Genomic DNA, 21,514 nt, shown 5'->3' on the forward strand with positions numbered 1-21,514 from the left:
ACATCCCTGTCACAGTAACCAAAGTTGTGTGTTCACTTCTATTTGGACTCATAAGAATCTGAGTTGAAGTTTTTCGGCAGAAAAAATAACAGTGAATCCTTGCTCTTGGCCAAAGATCTTTCCATAAAGCCGTAGAACCGAAGGAGAAGGCACAGCATGTGTGTTATTCTTCCTGTGTCCAAGCAGAATTAAACCTCTATCATCTACAAATGGTTTTCGTTTTTACATTTTTTACATTTTTTAGGGGGTGAAAATATTTCTTAGAGTTTTTTTATAGGAGGAATGGCTGGACCACTGCTGTTCTTCCGAGCCGTTCTATTTACTTAGTAGATTAGCACCTTTATGACCTTTCCCCCAGCTTTAGAAAGAAAATCTGTGATAACTCTAGAGCTGCAAGAACAGTAAAAGTCAATAATCTTAAGCAAATTCACTCAGTCCAACCTTTTCTTCCTGTTGGTCCAGACTCCCTTCCTTTTAATTGGGAAGAGATGTTTCAAGAGAAAACATTATTCATTTTCTCTTGAACGTGGTTCAGTAAGCTGAGCTTTGTTGGAAAGTGAAAACCTTGAAAAAGTTTCTGCCTCTCCTCCTTGCATACTGAGATGTTAGAACTACTGTGTGCTCAGTCTTGAGGCAGGCATTTGTATCCAAAAAGCATTTAGAAAAATAAATTTAATTCAGGGAACACAGACACAGGAAAATAAGTACTTGGATAAATTTTAACATTTCTCCTTTTTTAAATTTTATACATAAAATATTTATTTTATAACTATATATTTATTTTATGACGTATATCTCTGGTTTTGGCTGCACCCACAGCATGCAGATATTCCCGGGCCAGTGATCAAACCTGCACCACTGCAGTGACAAGGCCTGATCCTTAACCCACTAGGCTACCAGGGAACTCCCCCATTTTGTTTTTAGGCTATTTAAATACAGTCCTTAAAAAAATGGCACATCAAGTGTGTTTTCATTAATTCCTAAATTTTTGGTATGCACAATGGAAGTGTTTTTCCAAAGGCCCTTTCTTTTTGTCTCTCACTGTTAGAGTTATTAAACTTTCATGCCTCACTGTAAAATTATAAGGGAAAGATCTGAGCTTGTTTCTCCTCCAGGCCCTCACTGTTTGAAGAACGCTTGTGAATATACTTGCAGACTCTGCGGTAATGTGGCAGGAAGTTTGCAGGTTAACCCCTACCCCCCCACCCCCTCCCCCGAGGCGGGAAATGCGCATTTCAGCTTCCTCCCCTCACCACCCAACCCTGGCCGTCGCTGTCCTGTGTTCAGTGTCTGGAAGGCTGGGACAGGACCTCTAGTTCCCAGGGTTGTGTTCAAAGATGATGCAGGTGTTAGTTGGATGTTGTGTGAGAGTGTCAACCTGATAGGCAGTTCTTCACACCTGCATTTCTCCTGACTCTCTGGGGCAGAGGAACCGTGCGGACGTAGAGAGTGACGTCAGAAAGTCCTACTCGAAGTGCAATATAAAAAACCCGAAAGTTATAACCATTGCGTATGGAGCTGGCGTTAGGGTTTACCACTCGGCTTTAAACTTTTTGCGGTTGGACTAGGTTACCTTAAAGGTCTCACCTAATCCTGAAATTCTATGATTCCGTGATTATCTTTAGCAATGATGTAAATCATTTACTTTTCTCTAATCTTCAAATGTTCTTAATGCTATATCCTTAATAAATACTTGTCACAATAGAAAACATTAATTTCATAGTCTGTATGGAGACATTATTTCTGTAAATAGTGGAATTGGATTTAAGATACTAGAAAATTTGGTGCTCTCACACAGATAATTCTGAATTATGCTTTGCAGACAGTAAGCCTTATTATACCTATTTTAAGATGCTATTTATAACCTAAAGCTGTAGGGAAATTTCCGTAAGAGAAACACACATTGATTTTTATCACAGGCTTTCTCCTGTCACAGTGGAGAACTCAGTTGCTTGAAATGTCCTGGAAATTTATTTCTCCATCCCTGTGATGTCGGTTTTCACAGGAATATTGCATGTCAGTAAAATCCAGGACGTTTAACTTCTAAACAAATACCTGATGGAAATCCTGTGAAATTGGATTGTTATGATCATTATACAACTACAGATGTGATAAATTCATTTGAGTAATTAAAAAAAAGATATTGCACATGTAAAATGCTTAGAAATGTATATGGCACATAGTAAATTTGCAATGATTGTTAAAAAAATGTTAATTTTCTGGAAAAAAACCAAAACAAATACCTGATTTTATTTCTACGTAGTACCTTCTAAATTATTTTCTCATATTTATCATCTACCTTTTTTTTTTAAGAAAGAGGAATTGACTAGTTGAGAGGTTAATATACCTAATTAACATGGAAACATACTTTTCAAAATAACCAAATAAATGGCAATTTTGGAATTTTTTTCTTTTTATAAAGAGAGGAGTGTTTTATTTTATTTTTGTGTTTTTAGGGCCGCACCCATGGCATATGGAGGTTCCCAGGCTAGGGGTCAAATTGGAGCTGTAGCCGTTGGCCTACACCACAGCCATGGCCATGCCAGATCCCAGCCGCGTCTGTGACCTACACCACAGCTCACAGCTGCTCCAGATCCTTAATTCACTGAGCAAGGCTGGGAATCGAACCTGCATCCTCATGGATACTAGTCAGATTTGCTTCTGCTGAGCCGTGACGGGAACTCAGAAATTTATGTTTTTATTTACATTTCTAATTTTATTTTAATGCTCACTAGTTAGCAGAATGTTATAATTTGGATTTCTGATATGAACTGTATCTTTCACATCTGCCATGGTGATCATGTGGCATAAACTCTAATTTAGGGGATCTCTTATTTCTGAAATCATGGTGGAAGATGAGGTGTAAAACAATTTTCTACTAAAGTCAAAAAAGCCATTAGGGACCAACTATAATACATTTAAGTGAAAGAGAAGATGGAGGAAGGAGTTAAAAAAAAAAAAGGAATTTGTGGCGCGGTGGTTAACGAATCCGACTAGGAACCATGAGGTTGCAGGTTCGATCCCTGGCCTTGCTCAGTGGGTTAAGGATCCGGCGTTGCTGTGAGCTGTGGTTTAGGTTGCAGACACGGCTCGGATCCCGCATTGCTGTGGCTCTGGTGTAGGCTGGTGGCTACAGCTCCAATTAGACCCCTAGCCTGGGAACTCCATATGCCACGAGAGCGGCCCAATAAATGGCAAAAAGCCAAAAAAAAAAAAAAAGTTTATACCCTATTATTATATTTCATGGTGCAAATATAATTTGCTTCCTTTGTTCTTAAATGAAAATGTGTAAATAATACATTATTTGCTCTATATTTCTTCATAATAGTCTTATCCTTGCCTTTAGTGACACTGTCAACTATTATAATCTTAACTTTCAGAATATTTCCCTTCCCAAGGCAAGAGATAGGCTGTGTTCACTGTTATTTATAAACTCCAAGGTTTATTTAAAGTAGAGGTTAGCAAACTGGAAGCTGCCCTCAGCTTCTGTCTGTGCAGAAAACACTTCCTGAAGGCTCGGGCTGGTGGTAGTTGATACATTTAGCAGTGATGTGTCTGTTTTTCCCCCACCCTAGGAAATTCCTGGAATAACCCTTGTGACAGAAGAGATCCCATTGCCTCTTATGAAGGTAAGTTTATAGCAAGGGACAAAAAGCACAGACCTGAGTGGCTTCCTTGCTGACCTCCGCGGTCACCTGCCCCGAGTGCTGCGGTGGTTCCAGAGGGATTGTACAGTGTCAGAAGAGGATGGAGTGAGGGTAGGGCTCGTTGTCTAGGAAATCCTTCCCTGGTAGTGGTCACTAAGGATGATGTCAGGGCAATTCTTAGGAATGCTCTTTGAAGAGGGAGGTTTTAGAAGCCAGAGAACTATAAGGCTTGATTTGAAGCATCTAGAAGTCATACGTTCCACTGTGCCTCAAACAAGTCTACCCTGGAGGAGTTCTTGTAAATTTTCTTTAGAGGACCTGGGAGCTGTTTTTTTTTTTTTTTTTTTTTAACTTCACCTGTGTTGTTACCCCCAACACGCACACACACAATCCCAAAACCATTAAGTAACCTGGCCTGGGATTACCTAACTTTCTTCTCCTTCTGAGAACAGCTCTTCTTTCTCAAGAGTGACCTGTCAGGGCTGTCTCTGTGGTCTTGCTGGCACCTCTTTCCTGCCTGTGTGGCAACGGCGGCAGCAGCATTCACTTGTCATTCGTTTGTTCGTGGCTCTCTGCAGTCTGGTGGTTTCAGAGTTTCTGAGCACAATAGGGAGGGCTGGGTGGAGTGGCTGAGTAGAAAAGAATGTGTATGTAGTTAAAAACTGCGGAGTATTTTAGCACAGTTTCCTTGAAGCTCCTTTGTTGTTCTTGGCATTGCCTCCTGTTAATTATAGCTTAGTGTGTGCTGGGAAATCTCAGCTTTTGGCAGCAGGCAGCTTGGGGTGCTGCTGCCTTTTACTATTTACATGTGATTCTTCTGATCCAGGAAGGCCAGGCCAGGCCTGGGCAGCTGAGGGAAAGCTGTGGGCGTTTGAGGTCATGGTGATGCCCTGGGAGTTCTGGGGTTTGGTCCTAAGAAGGGTCCTTGAGAGGGAGATGGGCAAAAGATGTTTCTAGGCAGCACTGTTAGACACCTGGGAAGGTCTGCAAAAGCAGGGAGAAGTAGGGAAGAGGAATGTTCGATTAATAGCTTGAAAGATTCTTACTAAGGGCCTCCATCCTTTCATTTCATTGTTTCTGCTTTTACCACTAGTCCAACAAACCCATAATGTGTTTAATGGACACACAATAAATCAGTGAAAGAAATTTTAAAAAGAAAGCAATGTCACCCCAAATTCTGAAGTTCCTAACACATTGTCTGTTTGCCCCATTTCGTCTTTGTCTGTGTTACAAGTATGTGTATTTTACCCAGTAGAGATATTTACCAAAGATTATGAATTATAATACTTCAACATATTTTCATGTTGGTACATAAACTTCATAATTTTCATAATTATGATTTCTAATGACTCCATAGGATTCCATTGTGTTGCCCTGTCTTTCATTTTTTTCTGTTTTGAGATATTTATTTTGTTTTTAGCCCTCACTAAAATTTTTTTTGCTGTTAAAAGTAATGTTGCAATGAATATTTTTATGTAGTTTGGGTGTGTATGTGTGTGTGTGTGATTTATTCCCCCGAGGTTAAATGCCCAGGAGTGTTATTGGGTGAAAAGTTATGACAATTTTTATAGCCTTTGATTCTTATTGCCAAATTGATATTCCAAAGGCGTTGTAATAATTTACACTGTTACAAGGGATTTGTGAGTGTATGTTTTACTCTAACCTTACCGTCATCATTATTATTTTTTTTTAGGGAGGCACCTGCTGCATCTGAAAGTTCCCAGGCTAGGAGTCAAGGCAGCCACAGCACCAGATCTGAGCCGCGTCTGTGACCTATACCGCAGCTTGCAGCAATGCCACTGGATCCTTAACCCACTAGTAGGGCCAGGGATCAAATCTGTATCCTCATGGATACTAGTCAGGTGCATTATCGCTGAACCGCTTTTTCCCATTGGCTTATTCTAAGAATACAATTTGCCTCTGCTTAGGAAGCAAATAGCTTATTTTTGCATTCTCCAATTTTTTATTTTTATCTTTTCTATTTGTGTGTGTATGTAAAATGATATGTTTTTATGTAGTCCATGTTTTTTTTCTTCTTTGATATTTATTTTGCTTTCTCCTCACTTTTTTCTCTTCTTCCCTAATTATCTTTATTTAGCACTGGCTCTGCAGAGAGTTTTTACCATTAACTGTTCCCAAACATGCTTGGGAGCTCTGCAGCACCTCCACATGTATTTACATGCTGGTGGGGAGAGTTACCTAGGACAAGTTTGAGCTGTAGATCTTTTCTTATCCTCTCCCTGCAGACACGATTCATCAGGGAAGGCAGAGGAATGCTGCTGAGATTTGCCTTGGGCTCCGGAGAAGATGGAACTGGGTCTGGTGTAGCCAGCACCCACCATCCCCCATACCCCATCACTAATCAGTACCTTCAGTTCAGAGGATACCTGGCCCTGAAAGCTCTCATTTGTTTCCCCATCTCTGCTTGCATAACACCCCTCACTATAAGCAGCTGCCTTTGACCTACTTCTACCCCAATTCCCAACTTAATTATGTTGCAACGAATCTGGTTGCATTGGCACATCCCACCTACTCTTCCTCCCTCCCGGCCCTAGTCATGTGACTGTTCTAGCAGTTTACCGGATAGGAGCTGGTTCTGAGCACCCCTGACCTGAATCCCATGTTACCTTTCAAAGGTATGCTCGCTGCCAGACTTGCCACGAGGCCCACGGCACCCCTGTCTGCTCTGACCACATTAGCTTCCATCCTGCTTGGAAGATGACTGCCCTGATAAGGAGTCTGGAGAGGGAAGGGCAAAATGCCACTAGACAAGAACTCTCCTTCTCTCTCTGCAAATAACTTTAGTGTGAACTGGAGCACTTTACAAATGTTTGCTCTGTGAACATTGAATTGAACTGGTTTCACCAGTTTATCACCTGAAAGACAAAAGCCTTCCTCACTGTATAGAATGGTTTCCAAAAGAATTTTTAAAAATGAAACAGAAAGTATATTGAAACAAGATCCTTGCCTTACAAGGAATGTCATCAAGAAAGGCCTTCCTAATTGGAATGATTTTATCCCTTCCGCAGGAAGCCATGTAGTGATTAAGAAGAAAAATAGAAACGATAGCTTACTTGACTATCAAGATAAAAGTTGAATAAGCATGCCTCAAAGGGAGTATTTTTATTAAAGTATTTTTTAAGCCAGGCATCTTTAGCTTCATTTTGTAAAGTAAGGAACCTTTAATTTAGTAGTTTGTATAGTAATTATTAACTGTCTGACCCAGAAACTGGGAAGGAGAAAGACTTCAAGTCCTTTCCCAGTTATGGCCACTCCATGCGAAGACGACGCTGCAGTGACTGTTGGTGTCTAGATGCCTCTGAGAAATTAGGAAGAGGGTGGTGGTCACATGGGCTGTTCTCCATTCAGAGACATGTTCACTGAATTATGCTTCTCTTAAACATTTAAAAAGTGTTTGAAAAATACTGTTTTAATTGGGAATGAGTATAATTAAATGCTTAGTGAAACACGAAAGACCCTTTTTTCCCTTGACCCTCCCAATACAAATGGCCACCATCACTGAAATAAAAAGTCTCTTAGCGATCCAGTGTATCAACAGCATCACAATCTTAACAGCTTACCATTTTTAAAAATTGGAACTATTGCTTTGACAGCAGCGTAGCATTACCAGAATGCTGGTATGTGGGAAATGTCAGCTGATTACGTGGGAAATGTCAATTGACTTTCCAAAGTTTCGTTTGTATATACGTGATATTGTAATATAGCTAGAAATATATGTTTGGTCTTCATCCACGGTTCCTGGCACAGAGCTCTTAAAGTCCTTGTAATTTCCTACGTGATAAGAGCTACAGGGACGTCTTTTATTATAATGCTTAGTGTTTGTTCCCAGTTCCTAAAATAGCTCCAGAGCACAAAGGTGAAAAGAATGTCTTCTATTATTCCTAACAAGCCCCTTTCAACCACACCTGAGTTTGTTAATGATGTGACTTTTGGAAAGCACCTAAGGGTGGGGGCAGGTTGCCAGCAGAGCCAACCATGTTATTAGAGGGCTGGAACTTTCTGTCCTCTGCCACCATTTTCTAAGGTTAGAGTGGTTGGAGATAGAGTTCAGTCACCAATGGCCAGTTACTTATTCAACGATGCTTCTGTAATGGATCCTCCTTAAGGAACCCTAACTGACCGGTTTGGGAGACCTTCCAAGGTGGTTGAACATATGGAATTGCCTGGGTAGGGGAGCTGCACCTGAAGAGAGAATGGAAGCTCAGAGCCCATTCCCACATGCGCCTCGCCCTGAGCATCTCTTCTATCTGGCTATTACTCCGTTGTATCCTTTTATTTTTTATTTTTTTTAATTTTTCTTTTCGTTTTTTTTTTTAAATCTATCAGTAGTAGTTTATTAGTTGTATCCTTTTATAATCAACTGGCATACAGTATGCAAAATGTATTCCCAAATTCTGTGAGCCACTGAAACAAATTAAAGGACCCATAAAAGGGGTCCTAGGAACCTCTCGTTTATAGTCAGTCAGTCAGAATCACAGGTAACAACCTGGACTTACCATTAGCATCTGAAATGGGGGGCAGTCTTGTGGGACTGAGCCTTCAACCTGCGGGTCTGACACTACCTCCAGGTAATGGTAGCACACTCTGCTGGCCTTAAAGAATTGATAGATGTGGAGGAAAAACCCCACACATTTGGTGACCAGGAGTGAAATATTCTATGAATAGACAGTTGTAAAGAAAAAATAAGAGTATTTCCTATACAACATATTTTTGGGGACAGTGAGTTGTATAAGCAAGTGTAGTCAATATTGTAAAAATGTAATTTTGTGATGTTACAAAGAAATACTGTTTATAGAGCCAGTGGGTCAGGCTGGTAAATGCATCCCTGTCACATCTGTAGAGATGAGAGTCCCTTCAGTTTACTTCCTCTGATCTCAGGTGGCTGTGGGGTGAGAGCATCAAATCCTAACCGCTAGACCGGCAGGCCTGATGTGGGTCCCCAGTCCTTGTCTCTTTGGAGAAAAAAATCCAGAAAAGAGACTGAGAGTAGTGAGGCAAGAAAAGTGTTTATTAGGATAGAAGATATGTGCAGAGAAAGCGTGTGTGGGCTCAGAAAGAGAGACAGACAGGCAGATAGACAGAGAGAGAGCGAGAGTGCCATGTGCTTTGGAGGTGGTTTAAATCACTTCTATGGGGTGGTCCTTCTGGGCTTCTCCTGGCCAGTCACCTTGCTTTGTCTGGCCTTGAGTCCACATTTGGCCTGGCTGGGGGCCCTCCCCTGTGTGTGCATGTATCTCTACGTCAAGATGGATTCTAGCATAAAGGTTTCTGGAAAGTTGAAAGAATGTACTATAGTCTGTTGCCCCATCCCTTCTCTGACCCCCGAGGAACCTTTCTGTGCATGTGAGTTCAGGAGGTCTCCTTGACCTCAAGAATGAGAAATATGTGGTCTCTTTATCTTTTATCCAAGCAGGACTCAGCTCCTCCTTGCCCCTGCCATTATCTTTATCTTGAAGTGTCTGTCCACAGGGGACAGATTCCAGTTGCTCAGCCTGGGACCCATCTATCTCCTGCCTCATTCCCAGGTGATGAAATTGAGGAATAGACCCTGGCTCAAGGATTCTTGACTTTGCTTCTCCCCTAGCAGCCCCTAGGCTGTGCTGTTCTTACTCATAGTTTGGTTGAAGATGTAACATTTAATTTTAAGGTTGAGAGAAGGGAACTATTTTAGCATGAGCTTTCTCAGGATATATGCTGATTTTTGAGAAGGAAGAATTTAGAGCCCTAAATGCATTTAATGTATTACATTAAAATGCATCCCATTAAAAATGGCTAATGGGGGAGTCCCCATTGTGGCGCGGTGGTAAGGAACCTGACTAGTATCCATGAAGCTGGGGCTTCAATCCCTGGCCTTGCTTGGATCCTGTGTTGCTGTGGCTGTGGCTGGCAGCTGTAGCTCCGATGCCACCCCTAGCCTGGGAACTTTCATGTGCTGCAAATGTGGCTGTAAAAAGCCAAAAAAAAAAAAAAAAAAGCTAATCGGCAAAGAAGAGTTTTTTGTTTGTTTGTTTGTTTAAAAATAATGTTGGGAAGAAGGAGTATTTCCATGTATAAATGGGAGAACTTGCACTTACAGCAGCAGTCCCCTTAGCGGGAAGCCTCAGGAGTTCCAGTCACTGGTCCTCTGTATGGGTGGCCTTGTTTAGAGCATTTTGGCTTAGAATGGTACCTTGCTAGTTGTATGGACACATATATATTTCTATTTTATTCTGTCTTTGTTGGAGGTAGTGGGTCACTGTGTTTCTTTGGGTTACAAGTAAAAGCTGGTACTGAGATGGGATCCACTTAAGTGCCAAGTCGGACTGATGCTAGTTGAGCCCTGGCATGAAAGCAGAAGGTTCTGTCTGTGTTGGCTTCCTCTTCTGTAAAAGAAGATACTAGTTCATCAGCAGATGTAGGATCAAAGCCAGTGGGCTTTTAGAAATGAAAGGCAGATGTTTTTTTTTTCCTGGCAGTAATTTGCAGATGAATCAGTAAGTACCACAGGGCTTTTCTTTCTTCCTTTTTAAGGAAAAAAAAAATCGAAATTATTTCCCACATAAATGGGAAACAGTACCTTCATGTAACAGGTTGGTCCTTTTGTTCAATTAATTGTTGCAATGGGTTACATTTGGTAATTATTTCATGTTATCCTAAGAGTCAAAATTAGATTAGTTCTCAAGAAGAGACTTGGAATAATTTTCCTTCCTTTAAAATCAAAATTTAAAACTCCCCTTTGTGCAGGAAAATGCTTCTGGGCCATTCCTTGAGGATCTGGACTAACAGCAGAGTCTCCCAGAAGTAGTTAAATTCATGGGTGTTTTTCTTCTAAAGCATGTTTATGTATTTTAAAACTTTATAAGCTACTTTCAGGTAGCTGGCAGTGTGCTTCCTGGACTCTTGTGGCTTTGATTTTTGCTCAGGAATGAATGAAGGTGAATCTGGTGCTCAGGAAGGGCTAGTTGACTGAAAGGAGTGGTTTCTGTACTCCAGGGTTGCAGGTAGTGTGTGATTGTGTGGCTCTCGTGCCCTCTTCCCCGCATACTATGTTACAACTGCTTTTTACCTGGGAGCTTCTTTTTTTCCCTGGGTTAATGAGCATGCTGTTGTTACTCTGGCATTTGAGATCCTTTGAAGACTGGTCCTCACCTTCTCTCTAACCCTGTCTCCTGTTAATTCACAGCCCCACTGCAAATCTTCAGACACCTGGTTCATCATCAGCCTTTAAACCAAGAGATGTAGATTGATGAGAATCTTGGAGGGAGGGAGGGAGGCTGGGATTACCTGGACATGCTCAAGCTGTGTTCTCAGCCTGGGCTGAATGTTAGGCTTGCCTGGGGGCCATCTAAAACTCACAGGCTCAGCTCACAGCCCACACCACTGAGGATTTTAGAGAATGGGACCCAGGTGGTTGCTGAGGTTGGGCGCCACACCCTCGAGGCAGGTAGCTTCACCACAAGGAATGCAGTGCTGTGGGTTATTTTCTCTGCTGTCTCTGCTCTAAACCCACAATCCACATTCCAGTCTCTCAATCTTTGCTCCCTTCCTAAGAGCCCCACCAGGAACATTCTCTCTTCACCCTTCACCTACCATGTTTACCCTCAGGGTCTTATCTCTTTCCCAGGCTTCCAACTAGACCTTCCAATTTACAATGATCTCCTGAATTTTCATAACAGAAAACGTTACATTCACTTATTTAGTAACTACTAAGTAATGATACATTCCACTAACTTTTTCTCAGTACTCTCTCAATATCTGCATCATAACATCCAGCCCAATGACCTCTCTGAACAACACATTATATTAAAATATTTCTGCAGCTTTTGGCTACCAGTGTTTCTTATTTAACTGTAAGTTGGCGTTTTAGAACCTAGGTCCTTTTTCTTTCTTACTCAGTAGTTTTGAAGTATTTTAACCCATGGATTCCTTTGAAAATCTTAAGTAAACTACAACTCATATAAACACTCCATTTTACATACAGCAGTGGGCTCAGGAGCCCCTTTGAAACATGTCCTTGGATTTGTTTTATCTGTTTATTCTCAGCTAAGAAAAGGTTATGAAGAAAGTGATTTTTTTGGGGGGTGGGGGCAGTGCCCACAGTGTGCAGAAGCTCTGGGGCCAGGGATGAAAAGGGATTTTTTGGAGGAGTGAGGGGAAGGTAGTTTGGACAAGATCTTTTCTTAGGAGCCACAGTGTGAAAATAAGAGTGGGGTCTTCTGACAGGAGAGTGGCATTTGGCCTGAGGAGAAGAGGGCTTGCAGAAGGTAGAAGGGCACCTGCGTTTCTCCCCTCCCTGCCTGGTCCTGGGCCAGGTTGGGTGGACCACCTGTTAGGACTCAGTGGCAAAGCAGGAAGAGCTAATAGCAGGAGCGACCACTAGATGTCGCCACAATACCAATTAGTTTTCCAGCTTTCAGCACCAGTTGCCTGAATCCAGAGGTAGAATAGCAATAGTAGGGACTTCCTGTCAGGAATCTAATTCTGCCAAACGTCAGCAGGATTTGCCTTTATTATTGTTTTTTTCAATACATGGAAGAGCAAAGGGTGAATAAAGGTATAGTCATAATAAATAAATGGAAAGGGAAAGAAAAGATGAGTGAGGTAGGTCAAGTACAGAATGGGACCTGACCCCAGGGTTCCGATTTCCTCTAGAACTGCCCTTTCTTGAAAATATCTTTTCCTGTCTCTGTGAGAATGGGTGTTGGCTGGACAGGCCTTTCAATCTTCTAAAATAGGTTAGTTTTATTATGTAACTCACTTTACTGATATTGCAACATCCATTTTGAGCCAATTGTAACTGTCCTTTCAGTGAGAATTTGGATGATGTGCTATTACTTCAAAAAAAGGTACTTTAAAAAGTTCTTTTTTTCCTTGCAATGCAGCCAAGTCTGTTCCCACAGTAGACATTAGCTCACTTTTTTTTTTTTTTTTTTTTTTTTTTTTTTTAGGGCTGCACCCGAGGCATGGAGGTTGTCAGGCTAGGGGTAGAATAGGAGCTCTGGCTGCCGGTCTATACCACAGCCACGCCAGATCTGAGCTGTGTCTTCGACCTACACCACAGCTCATGGCAACGCCAGACCCTTAACCCACTGAGCAAAGCCGGGGATGGAGTCCGCAACCTCATGGTTCCTAGTCGGATTCGTTTCTGCTGCGCCACGGCGGGACTCGGGCATTAGCTCCCTTTGATTTATGACCACACGTTGTACCCTTGAACCCAGTCAAATCTTTTATAAATGCATATATTTTGGCAGGAAAGTGTGTATCATAAATCCATCTTCATTAATTTACAAAAACAATGTTTGAGTCAGGATATCCTTCGACATTAAAAAATGTATCACTCTTGCAGTTTATTTAAAAATGAACATAAAGGATATCTTTTTGCTTCAGGGTAGTACAGTTATATCAACACGTCAAAAGCCTAGATGGGATGGATGACTATCAATCCTGTCTTGGAGTATTTGACACCTTGAATGTGACAGCAGTTTACATTACCTTTCTGATTCCTGAGTTTTGAAAAAGATCCTTTGGAAGTCAATAAACTTAGCAGGAAAGTAAATCTATTTTTCCATGTGCTGCAAATCTGGTGAGCATTCTCTCACTGACCATGGCATTATTGATACAACGTGGGTCTCTGGGGAAGAAATGACTCACTCTGTTCAATGTAGCTTAGCCCTCACCCAGGGGAGTCCTGCTGGTATGGGGACAGCTTGCTCTCTGTGCAAAAGGGGCTCAAAAAAGAAGGGAGGGAGGCAATACTCCTTGAGCTTCTCTATTTTAGAATTCCTCTCGGGACAAGGATGCCATCCACTGTAGGAAGTATTCACTCAGAAATGCTGCCTCGCGAGAGCTGAGGCTGTGAGGTGAGCCCAGCTTGGCTGCCAAGGCCTACATGGCCCAAGCAGGTAGTTTGGGCCACAGGACCTGCTTCTCAAGCTCTTGGTGTGTTTGTCTCCCGCAGGTGCACAGCTTTAAGGGCTACTGGGAAAAACTGAATGCCAACCTGGAATATGTTAAGTACTCCAAGCCACACTTACACTATAACAACAGCATGGTCAGGAGAGAGTGGCTCAGCCTGATCTCGGAAGAGGTACGTGTGGGTTCCTGAGAGCAAAGCTAGAAGCAGAAACTTAGTGGATAAAGGTCAGATGATGCCCTGAGGTCACAAGGCTGGCTTTGTCCACAGCGCTCTCCCCAGCTGCCAGGCGCTGTTGATGGGTGCTGCTAACGCCCGGTAGGCTGACCAAGGTGCTTCTCTGATCTCTCTCCTCTTGAAGAGGAAACGCAAGTGCAAAGAGTTTAAGAGACACACATGGCATGTCCATAGAAAAAGCAGGACTGACCTGTGTTCTTGCATTACTCCATGATAAATTGATTTAAACAAATCCAAGTGTTCCCAAATTAGTGGCTGCTGGGCATGTGGAATGGTTGAAAAGCAGAAGAGTGAATGTGACCCCTGTAAAGGGTAGGCAAGGGGAGATCTTCGAGGTGATGGAGCTGTTGTGTCTTGATTGGGTGGTACCTTGTGGTATGTGAATTTATGCATGTGATCAAAGTGTGGCAGAAGTACACACTCATTGTACCAGTGCCATGTTCCTGATTTTGGTGTTGCGCTATAGTTATTTATATGAGATGTAAACACTGGGGTGGGGGAGGGTACGTGAGCTCTCTTAGTAGCATTGTTGATATAGTTGTGGTGTTATTGTACATAATATATAGGTGACTTTTAACTCCTTGGAGATATGTAATGGTTTCAGAATAAAACTTTTTTTTTTTTGGGGGGGGTTGTCTTTTTAGGGCTGCACCCATGGCATCTGGAGGTTCCCAGCCTAGGGGTCGAATGGGAGCTACAGCTGCCGGCCTGCGCCACAGCCACAGCAATACCAGATCCATCCAAGCCACATCTGCGACCTACACTACAGCTCAAGGCAATGCAGGATCCTTAACCCACTGAGCAAGGCCAGGGATCGAATTTGGGTCCTCACGGATGCTAGTTGGGTTTGCTAACCTTTGAGCCACAACGGGAACTCCAAAAACTGATTTTTTTTTTTTTTTGCTAGTATTTTTAAAGAATCTAGGTGTTCTGATTACCTGGAAAGTATCTCTTTTTCTGAACTCTTAACTCTTACTGCATTATGACTCCATGTGTAAAATGTCACCCACAAAATTTCAACTTCCACACCTCTGATGTGTTCTCATTTGTAGAAAACAAGAAAAAGAAGGTCGATGGTGTATGTGAGAAATATTCTTGATAATGCAATGAAGTAAGTAAAATGAGGGATTAGTTTAGCTGTAAGATAGCTATCTTTTACACTTAACTCAGGGAAATAGTTTACTTGTGTTGTGTAACCTTAGCAAGATGATGCTGTCCGCTTAGGAATGCAGCCACCTGCGCCCTAGTCTTGAGTTTGGAGCTGCAGTTTCTAGTGGGAAAAGTTTATGTGTTAAACCTTTTAGATTCACATCCTGGGGGTGGATGACTTAGTAGGAAAAAGTGGTAAAGAAAGCGTTTATTAACTGAGCATGTTAGGGGTGGGTACAAACAGTGGTTTGATTTTTAAAAAGTGTTAGTGGGCTGGTGAGCCTGCTCTTGTTTTGAAAGTGTATTTTCTGGGTAGATGAGTCATCTCGGAGTGCTTACAAGCATAGGCTCCGTTCCAATTCCTGTTCTATTTTCTGTTCCCATTATTTCCAATAACTGAGTGCCGCAATTGTTCTACGTTATTGTCATTGTTTGCACTAAAGACTTATGAGATTTTATAATTGCCTAATGTGGCTTTTGCCAAGTTGATTAAAGTTTTTGAGGTTTGCAACAGCCCGAAAACAGTTTCTGCAGTGGTTTTATGGGCTTTTAAAGGACATTGTCTTTGTATGGTATTGTGGCTTTTTTTTTCTTTTAAATAATGCTTCCTGTGTGAATAACATTGGCTAATTTCTTTGTAGGGTGATTTCTAACCTAGAAGCAAGGAGTGCGGGTAAGAAAAGACCTGTAATGAAGCCTTCTGGGTTTCATGCCATATTTTGTTTGTAACATGGTTCTCCCTCCCACTGTGGGTTGGCAGGGAAATCACTTCCAATAACACAGTGAAGGCAGCACCCTTTCCTAGCTTCTCATCAGAATGGTCACCCAGCTCCTTTCACGCCTCTCTTGGCATCAGGTCCTTTGGGGACAGCCGCTGAACGTGCCTTTGCCAGAGGAGTCCTTGACTGTTAGTTTTCTTTTCTTTTTAAAAATTTTTAAAGTATTTACCGTGTTCCTTCAATTTCTGCTGTACAGCAAAGTGACCTTGTAATAATATGAAAAAATATATATATTCTTTTTTTTCATACTATCTTCCATCATTTTCTATCCCAAGAAATTGGACATACTTCCCTGTTCTGTACATGGAGTAGGACCTCATTGCTTATCCATTCTAAATGTAATAGTTTGCATCTACTAACCCCAAACTCCCTGGCCATCCCTCTCCACCCTGCCACGTCCTTGGCAAATACAAGTCCACTGTTGATTTTCCTTACATTTCCTCATAGAGCTGATCTAATTAACATGCCCTCTGCTGTACCTGAATAGTATACTTCCCTCGGCTTAAGGCTGCTTTCTCTCCAGCTGTCTGATGAGGGAAGGATTTTTGACTTGCATGGTCCTTTCATTTGGGTTATTAGCTCACGGGGCTAGGTGGCTAGGTCATGGGGCGCAAAGACAAGGGGCCTCTAGACAAGCAGTGTGGTTATGAGGGAGGAGCATGGCTTCAAAGCAGACAGAACTGGGCTCCAGCTTGGCCACATGTTGACTCTGTGCTCCCAGGCAAGCCATTTATTCATTTTGTGTGTTGTCCTTCCCAGGGCAAGGGTGGGAAGAAAATGAGAGGAAATGTTTGTAGGGCCCAGTCCCTGGCTTGGTGCTGGGATGCCCTAGGGGGCTGCTTTATCTTTAGCATGTGAGGAAGCAATGCTAACACGCAGCTTCTAAACTAGAGGTCTGGCATTGTGCAGCTGCAGGCTGCAGGGAGTGAGGGGCTCGTGGGGAGTAGGGACAGTGATTGGAAAAGGCTTCCCAGAGGGGGTGATGTGGAAGCCAAGTCTTGACAAACAAGGGGGACTCAGCTGAGGGAAACCAGGGGAAGAGGATGCTCAGCATATGCACACACAGGCTTTTTCTGTGGTTTTGTCAGTGGAACTCTTTCACACCTCCTAAAGGTCAGCTTCTGTTAAAAAAAAGAGCCGTTGTTTTTATACCCCACTTCCACGTTACAGCCTTGGCCACTGAGGTACGTGCTGGGTGACCCCAGAGGAAATGATTTTGTACAGTGCGTTGCCTCATATCCTGTAGCTGTGCGCATGGCCCTGTGAGCTGTGACTTCACTGAGCAGCCCCAGGGGACCAAGCCATTAGGTCTGAAGGCCCGGGTCTGCCACCAGCACCAGGCAGGAGCAGTAGGCCAGGCACACATGAACGTGTGCGATTCAGGCTCCCCCCTTGCACTGATGGGGGACTTGCACCATGGGAAGTGTGGCTGGTCTGGCCAGGGCTTCCCTGTGTCCTCTGTTCCTGCGTCCTGTCAGAGCTCCTTCTGCTCCTGAACTTCAGGCCCACTTGCATCCTGTCACTAGTCATTCTCTCTTGTTGCACTTCAGGGAACTTGGCCCTTCCTCTCACGGCCTTTGCTTGTGCTAGTTCCCTAGAAAGAATGTCATCAGTGTCAGAAAAAGGAACATTCTCTGTGGGATTCAGGGCTGCTGGGCTCTAGTTTTGTATTGTCTCATCTTAATCAGGCAGGTCGTGTAGGATCCAGATAGGATTTATCCCAAGGGGTGCAGAAGCAGTTCTGCCCTCCTGACCCATGCTGGGGCTTGGGTTCTGGGAGAGGAAGATGGGGCACGAAGGTTCTGTCAGGGAGGCCAGGGCAGATCTTCAAAGACACACGGTTTTCCTGCCCTTCCAGTCTCGCCTGTGCAGTACACATCATGGTGCAGAAAGCGCCATCTGATGTAACCTTCCATGTCTCTTTTCCATCCCGATCTAGCTAGTTTTTCAATTACCTTGTGCCAGTTATCATTTGTCGCAGTAAGTGACCGGTCCCCTCACCTCGGTAACTCAATCAACTATGACTTGGGGTCAGAAAGAAGGGACTCAAGCAGCCCCTCCACCAAGTCCCTGTTCCTGGGTTAAGAGGGGGCCCGCATCCTTCAGTCTCTGGTGACGCAGCAATGCTTAGAAGTGAGTTTTCACACTGAAGAGAAGTCAAAGCCAGGGAGTCTTGGAGTTGGGAATGTGTTCCTTGTTCTCTTTCTTTCCCAGCCCCCACCTCTCTGGCTCACAGCCCTCACCTGAGTGCTAAGTTCCAGCCTGCAGGACTAGTTCACAGTGCATGGCAAGATTTCCATCCCATCAGGGAAGTGCTGTGTTTTCCCAGCGACTTAGAGAAGGGAACTCAGGCTGATGCCTCATCCTTCCAGCCCATTTCCTGAAAACCACCCTGCTTGACTATTGCTCCGCTTCATTTCAGAGCCAAGGTTAACACCCCTCTTCCAAGAGGAAGACAACCACCAGCGGCTGCTTATGGGGCTGGTAAGTGCTCTGCAGGATGTTGAACAGTGGGCTCCAAGAAAAGGGAAAAGGGCAAGGTTGTACCTCTCATTCTGGTCTTATTTTTGATTCATTCCGTTAACACATAGTTGTTGCCAGCCACTCACTGTAGGCCCTGTGTGTTCAGTGGTAAGGAATGCATATGTGATTTCTGCCCTCTTGGTATGGATAGTTTTATGAGAGAGACACAAATTAGCCAGTCACCCCAATACATGTATAATTATAAAACATCATTAGGAAATGTATAGCATTGAGAGTGTTTAAAATAGGAAAGAGCAGTGTCTCTGTGGCATTTGTATTTGGGTTTAAAATACCATGGAATAAAGTTTTATTTTTCATGAGGTCCTACTCCTATGAAGACCAAAGAGATAGAAATCAAAATAAATTAATTAAAGAGCAGAATTGGCAAATAAATCCAAATCTTAAAAAAACCAAAGAAATATCTGAAAAGCCTAATAAAATATTTTTATTACTCTACAGGCCTAGAAATGGAATAATCTATTACTTTAGATATGGCTAGTTTAAAAATATGAGAAAAATGTGTGTAAATCCATATTCATACACTTAAAAATTCTAGCCAAACAAAATTTCCTTGTCAAATAGAAATAACCAGTTAGGAAAGATAATGGAAAACAGTATTTTATTTCCAAATGCTTAGTGTCTAAGTTTAATAAAATTACATCCCAAAAGCCAATGAAATTTCTCTGAGAATTGATCAGGTGACTCACTTTATAAAATTAAGAGGCTGGCATTACCAGATAGATATCTAAATAGGTTGTTGATCTACGGTAATTAGAACAATGTGGTGCTTATGCAAAGACAGTCAGGAGACTGTAATTTCAATTTGAATATTTGGTGTGTAACAAATGAGGCATTTAAAAACCAATGTGGAAAGAAATATTTTTTAAACTAATCAATCAATGATTGACTATTTGGAGAAGACAATTAAGTTAGATTCTTCCCATCCCAAATACCACCATGTTATACCATAAACTAACAGAAATATCAAATAGATTGAGTCTAATATAAAAAAATTTAGTTGTGTGAATTTGAATAGAATAGGCAAATTGTTAAATAATCCTGAGAAAGCCTTTCAAGTATATTATTGAATATAAGCATAGGAAAAATTGAAAACTTAAACCGGAAACCAAACAACAAAATGACAAACAATGCATTTAGAAAAAAATGTTTACCACATATGTGATAAATGATTAACATATGACATATAAACAAAGTTCTAAAATTAATAAGAGAACAACACACCAGAAGGGAAATGGACAAGGTCTGCAACCAATAAATTTGCAAAAGTTAATTTAGGCCAAAAAATCTCGAGTTGGGGCAGAGGAAGAACGAATGCTTAACATTGCTATAATCAAATGACAAAGGGAACAAGTGTTTCTCTTCCTTTCTTTTCTTTTTTTTGTTACCAAATTGACAAAAGTTTTAAAATCGTACTGGAAGGCTCAGAGTACGAAGAATTGGACAGTCTCATGTAGTGCAGTCGGAAATTAGTATAACCACAGTGGAAGGCGTTTCAACAGTGTCTCAATGACCTTAAGTACATGACCCAGCAAATTCCATTTCTAGGAATTTAGTCTGATGAAATAATTGGAGATGTGACAATCCTTTTGTATAAGGATTTTTATTTTTTTGTCTTTTTAGGGCCGTATCCGTGGCTCATGGATGTTCCCAGGCCGCGGGTTGAACTGGAGCTGTAGCTGCTGGCCTACGCCACAGCCATAGCAACGCAGGATCCAAGTTCAGTCTGCGACCTACACCATAGCTCACAGCAACACCGCAAGGCCAGGGATCGAACGCGTGTCCTCATGGATACTAGTTGGGTTTGTTAACCACTGAGCCACGAAGGGAACTCCTGTGTAATATGAACAATAGTAAAAAAAATCCCGTATATATCTATAAAGGGAATTGATAATTCAATTACAATACTTCTGTAAAATTACTGTGCAGCCATTACAACTAGTGTGATAAAAAAATTTACTGAAAAACTGGTATGTAATGACAAACTATTACACGAGAAAATAGCAGATTGTAAAATATTATAATGATTGTGCACACTGGAAAAAAGGAAAATAAAAAACTCAAAACATTGGTGTAAATGGTTGGATTATGAGCAATTTAAATTTTAATATTTATAGTTACTATAGAAAGATTGAAATGCACAGAAAATATGCATTATATCTTACACAGAAAAACATAACTTTTCAAAAGCCTTATCAATGAGCACATGCAGCAGACTGAATTGAAATAATATACCACTCTGTCTTGGCCCAGGATGCCATGGACTAAGTTTTACCCAGGATGTGGCATATGTAAATCTGGTAAAATAGAAGCTGCATACCCATGATGTCAATTGTATAATTCTCATGGTGTTTATTGGTGCAAAGGATTCTCTAGCAAAGAGGGTTGGGCCAGTAACCAAGCAGGGCATCTAGGCAAAAGGGAAAAAAAAAAGGAGGAAGGGAGAGAAAAGCGAAGGGTTGGTAGGGCTGGGAACGCTACACTGACTGGGGAGCCCCAGGGATGATCAGAACAGTGCGGGCACAGAAACTAGCCCACATGGAGGCATTAGAATAAGTATTTCCATACCTTTGCATGTCGGGGGCTGTGGAATGTCTGCAGCCACTGCACGGAAGGCAGTGCCTGATGTGTTCCCTTTTTATCCAGCCCCTGTCCTGCCAAACACCCCAAACCATGTCCCTTCCCTTATCCCCAGCAGCATAATCATCCCAAGTTTAAAGTTCTTCCTGTTAGTTTTCCAGAGCCAGAAGCAGTAGACTTTGATCCTTTGGTAGATCCCAAAGCCTGTGACTGCTAAGTTGGTGACTTCCATTGGCTTCTTTGGAGCGTTCTCAACAGGGCTGGGAAACTGACTTTCAGCTGCTCATTGGGCTTTGGGTGAATCATAAGTTGTCCTTTTTAGGAAAATGGTGGGCCTCCTGACTTATGCCCATCAAAGGAACATTGGGTGTTATGCCTTTCTGCTAGTCCAGTATTTTCCATATTAATAAGGAATGTTAATCAATGAATGGAATTCCAACCAATTTGCAGGTGTGAGTGGGTAGGTTGTGATGTATCTAATTCATATCCTGTTTTCAGATGGTGTCTGAGCTAAAAGACCATCTTTTGAGACACCTACAGGGTGTAGAAAAGAAGAAAATTGAACAGATGGTTCTGGACTACGTTTCAAAACTGGTTGGTTTGCTTTATCTTCTCTACACCCTGCCCCCAACCCTCAAACTTTGGTGTATAGATTCCAGGATGTGTTT

General features: G+C 42.2%; 1 protein-coding gene across 10 annotated transcripts in view; it reads left to right on the forward strand.

Annotated features, from left to right (window-relative positions):
- GSAP (gamma-secretase activating protein) overlaps positions 1-21,514 on the forward strand; it is a 94,145-nt gene that overhangs the window by 59,239 nt on the left and 13,392 nt on the right. For all 10 annotated transcript variants that reach the window (XM_047754167.1, XM_047754172.1, XM_047754174.1 and 7 more), the window contains 6 exons: positions 3,576-3,629; positions 13,606-13,734; positions 14,850-14,908; positions 15,588-15,619; positions 18,148-18,209; positions 21,345-21,440. In XM_047754167.1, coding sequence (XP_047610123.1) covers positions 3,576-3,629; positions 13,606-13,734; positions 14,850-14,908; positions 15,588-15,619; positions 18,148-18,209; positions 21,345-21,440 — 432 coding nt within the window. The remainder of the gene's footprint in view (positions 1-3,575; positions 3,630-13,605; positions 13,735-14,849; positions 14,909-15,587; positions 15,620-18,147; positions 18,210-21,344; positions 21,441-21,514) is intronic.

This window comes from Phacochoerus africanus, chromosome 11, assembly GCF_016906955.1.
Source record: "Phacochoerus africanus isolate WHEZ1 chromosome 11, ROS_Pafr_v1, whole genome shotgun sequence".
In the NCBI taxonomy this organism is placed as follows: Eukaryota; Metazoa; Chordata; class Mammalia; order Artiodactyla; family Suidae; genus Phacochoerus; species Phacochoerus africanus.